This window comes from Sphaeroforma arctica, assembly GCF_001186125.1.
Source record: "Sphaeroforma arctica JP610 unplaced genomic scaffold supercont1.24, whole genome shotgun sequence".
NCBI classification, from domain to species: Eukaryota; class Ichthyosporea; order Ichthyophonida; genus Sphaeroforma; species Sphaeroforma arctica.
In genome coordinates this window covers 61,935-66,127 of record NW_014040534.1, presented here as the reverse complement: position 1 = coordinate 66,127, position 4,193 = coordinate 61,935, and the positions used below count along the sequence as shown (strand labels likewise).

Here is a 4,193-nt window from a genome sequence, read left to right as displayed (position 1 = left end):
ATATATAAATTGAATATATATATAAATTGAATATAAGTATATACGTATATATATATATACATTATTTGCCCTTAGACGCAGTGGAAAGCATAAAAATTATGTTTAGCGCAGGTAAAGTTTTGCTTCATTGTAGGCTCTTCTTTAACCTAATTTAGAGTTCAGTCGCTAAACATTAATATCTGCTATTTGCAGACGAGCGAGGGTCGTGCAGAATTACTTGAAGCTGGACAGTACGCGCGCACAGCCTATTTATCGGATGATGCGAGTACGCCCATTGTGGGAGTAACTAATGAGACACTTGATCCTGGGACTGGGGCGGTAAGGATTCAACGTCGAGTCTTGCTGTTGAAATAACCAATTTTTGCGGTATACATGTTTAATTATATTATAATGAGTTGAAGTGGATGTGATCAGGGTGTTGACAAATTGGGATACAATCTCCGAAGTATTTCGATCCATGTAGTGGCAAGAACCTTGCATACCAATCGAATACTACAGATGCATTGCAGAGCCTTTCTATCCCGTTTCTGTATATCTCGGGATCGATTAGTAGCTACGCAGCTTTCTTTGTCACAAATGTAGGTAATATAAGACTAAACAGGCAAGTATATCACATGTAATCATTTAAGCATATAAGCCACTCTGCTTGCAATGCTACAGACAGCGATCCTGATGGGACGATGATCAAATTGCAGTCCTTATTTGTTGTCTCCTTCTCAAGTGCGTTTCACATTCCTCGCCATGCGTGGTTGTTCTTCTTACATACGTGCGACTGTGCATTCCGTGGGTCGCCCATTTCTTTCATCTATATTTCGAGAGCACCCGATAGTATATCTCTCCTTTAATAATTCATATCCTGCCATTTTATTTTGATGTACGTCTTTAGAATTGTACTCTTGGTAGTCTTGATTGTACTATGTGCGTGCTGTCACAGACCCCAAAACAAATTATGGCACTTCTCACCCACATCTCTATTGTCACTCTGCGACCCTTACACAACAGATTTCTGTGCGTTCGAGTGATACCGATCGCACACTGGAAAGCGCACACTATTTTCTCGATGGTTTACTCAACGGCGCAACATTTGTACCAATTCATGCAACGTCTGTGGACACAGACATGATTCTCAGAGGACACTTCAGTTGTCCCAAATATCAACAAAAGGTTTGTATGGGAATGACTGTGAGTGATAGAGTTCTAAGAATAGTTTCTGCACAAACATGCAGGCTTAACGTTCAGTATGTTCTTTTTTCAGGCGCAAACACGACAGTACTTCTCGTTGAGTGCATGTGGTTTTGGTATTGAAATTTGTTCCTAAAAGTGGTAGATATGACGTACATGTCTAGCAGAGAGCTGGCACATACTATCCCGATGTGTTCAGATAAACAGTTACAATACAGAATGCCCTGCCCACGGGTCGACATGGACAGATACACGTAGCCAAGCAGCCTCACATTCTCTAACTAGTATGATCATGGACAATTCATAGCTGGATGAGTTCTATGTCAGCGACGAGTTCACGAGTAAAGAGGAGAGCACTGAAGCCTTGCGTCAGGCGGCGCAGGCGATGGCTGTGGAGGTCAGTGACGATGCGGAACAGGTCTTAGCGACACTCCAAGATGTGTACAATGTGTAAGTTTGGACCTGTATATTGAACAATTATTGGGTGAAACTCTATTATTGCTTGTCAGCTGGTAGCGTCGGCGTGTCGTACGTAGTGTTCCGATACTTACTATATCATCAAGCTGGAATTTCTGATACGTGCATGATGTTTGTTCTGTATATTTGTTATCACACAGACGCTACCTATACCTAAATGTTCAAAGCAAGTATGTTTCATGTCTCCATCCTCATGGCCAACGCTGCTATTTATCTGTCGCCTGTAATCGTAGTATATGCATGGGTCCCACGTCGTACGCATCGTGCGAGTGTTGCCCATGACGTGTATATGAAAATTTTAGTGAGAAAATACACTCATCTGTGTCGGCCTAGCACACCTGGCTCTGTATATCGAACCTCACAAAGCCGACTATAGACATTTGTTAGACACTATGACTCAAATTTCACTTTCAGCTCTTTTGTGTGTCGATCGGCGGAACAAGTACCTGCGTCATGATTTAGAGTGTGTTCGTTTCTTGTTATCAAGCTAATTAGATCAAAGGAAATGAAATCGCACGCCATTGAGCGGTGCGAAGTTGTGGCCTACTCCAGAATTCACATTCGTTCAGCCATATGTAAAGTTTATTACGTACATTGTACAAACACGTCCTTGCTGTCTTTTCCCTCAGATATGATATTTTACATTCGAGCAACATCAGCACAACGAACCCTACATATATTGATATAGAACAGCTAGCCTTTTGGCTGGAGTACGAACGGTATAGCTCAGACGAAGCCATCACAGCCAGCTCAGGAAGAATCATGTATGAAATTTGGCAACAATTTGATGATGTGGTGAAATATGCGGGAGGAAAGCCACAACCCGTTGATGAGTATATAAAGGTGCGTTGTTGATAATGAAAACACTCTCCTATGGCGCGTATAGTATGTGCAAGCGTATCAAAGGGTATAGATGCACCTACACACTTGTGCGTGAGAAGCTGTCTCTTTATGTACACCCAAGTTAAATCAGGTGTAGAGTGCATCTCTACATATTCTTGTTTTGGTGGGGTGGTATGATGTTGTCAATCCTTCAGCAGCGCAGTTTTGGACGCGAAGGACCTGCGAGCATTCTGCATATGTTTATGAAAACTTGCGGCGTGTACCAGCTTTTCACATGATGTGAGTTTCAGGCTGTTCTACTTGAAACTTATATAGTCACACAAGATTGAAATTGGGTCACAGTTAGATATCCACGTTCGGCAAAGCGATCACGATCTATTAAGTTCTGTGAAGGCTTTTACTTGTACTATGCATTACATGTTATTGATAATTGGCCGCATCCATTATGGAGGACTCGCAGGGGAACTGATCATCTGCCCGATGTTTTGGGATCTTCAGTGCCTTATTTGCTGCATCTGATTATGTGTCTATCACAACTGCAGGTACAATACTACTCAGCACACTATTCGGTGATAATCCCGTTGCTGGACTATCTACACGCTGAGACTAAAACCTTGACGACCATCCCATCGCCTGGCACTGTACTTGCCTTCGAGCTATATCGGTATGCAATGAGGATTGTGTCCAGGTGCTGATTGGCGTATTACATATCAACGTCACGACCGTGATTGCAGTCAGCTGTTAAGGGATGGGTACTAGCGGTCGATATGTCTGTCCTTGTGGGGTGTGCTGTCTGGCTCGTTATCGACGAAATGTATATCATATGAATTGCGCACATGGTACACGTTGAGAGACTCTGAGCTGACGATCTGTTATGCTGCACACAGTTTGCAGGTCCAATGGAAGTATGATTCTGTTTGCTTCATAATTCTCTCTGCCCAATGTGCACTTACGTTAGAACACGCATTAGGTGTGACATTTACCGACACCTGGTGGTTGATGAGTTGCAGTTGATTTGTCGCTACAACCGCGAGGCGGGGACGCCATACACAACTACGAGCCAAAATTTTTAGTTCTGTAGAGTTGTGCTATCAGACTGCATCATTAGTAGGGTTAAATCTTCGTCTAGAGGCGCTTTTGTCAGGCTCGCAACCGATCCCGGTTAGACCATACGAATACAGAGTCATACAGTACATTCTCACTCGTGAACTATATTTATGAACACACCTCTTCCATGCAGCAATCTCGATGACAGCGGTTTCAATGTCCGGGTAGTTCTGCGATCGCCTGAAGGCACTGCAACACCCACGGCCACAGCCACCTTCGAAAATTCAACCGTAGGCCCAAACGCGGTTGTACTTCCCATCGACATATGTGGTACAGGTAACCAGGAATTCTGCAATTGGACCGAATTCAAAGACATTGTGACTATGGGTGCCCTGGCCAATGATACGGTAAGCGATTTGGCAGGACTCAGATGTACTTCAAGTTTATTCCTGGAGCTTTTGTATGTAATTAATTATTTACATATATATATATATACGCACACACACACACACACACACACACACACACACACACACACATATATATATATATATATATATATATATATATATATATATATATATATATATATTATATAGTATAGTATAGTAGTTAGTAGTAGTAGTGTAGTGTCTAGTNTATAT

The 4,193-nt window shown here is 42.4% G+C and overlaps 1 protein-coding gene across 1 annotated transcript in view; it reads left to right on the top strand.

The window, feature by feature from the left end:
- Positions 1–98: 98 nt before the first annotated feature.
- Positions 99–4,193, top strand: part of SARC_00695 (hypothetical protein) — a gene marked incomplete at its 5' end in the record, with an annotated part of 7,532 nt that continues 3,437 nt past the window's right edge. Inside the window, 7 exons of the mRNA XM_014305594.1 lie at positions 99–111; positions 158–318; positions 1,003–1,164; positions 1,490–1,632; positions 2,289–2,502; positions 3,045–3,166; positions 3,743–3,956. Coding sequence (XP_014161069.1) covers positions 99–111; positions 158–318; positions 1,003–1,164; positions 1,490–1,632; positions 2,289–2,502; positions 3,045–3,166; positions 3,743–3,956 — 1,029 coding nt within the window. The remainder of the gene's footprint in view (positions 112–157; positions 319–1,002; positions 1,165–1,489; positions 1,633–2,288; positions 2,503–3,044; positions 3,167–3,742; positions 3,957–4,193) is intronic.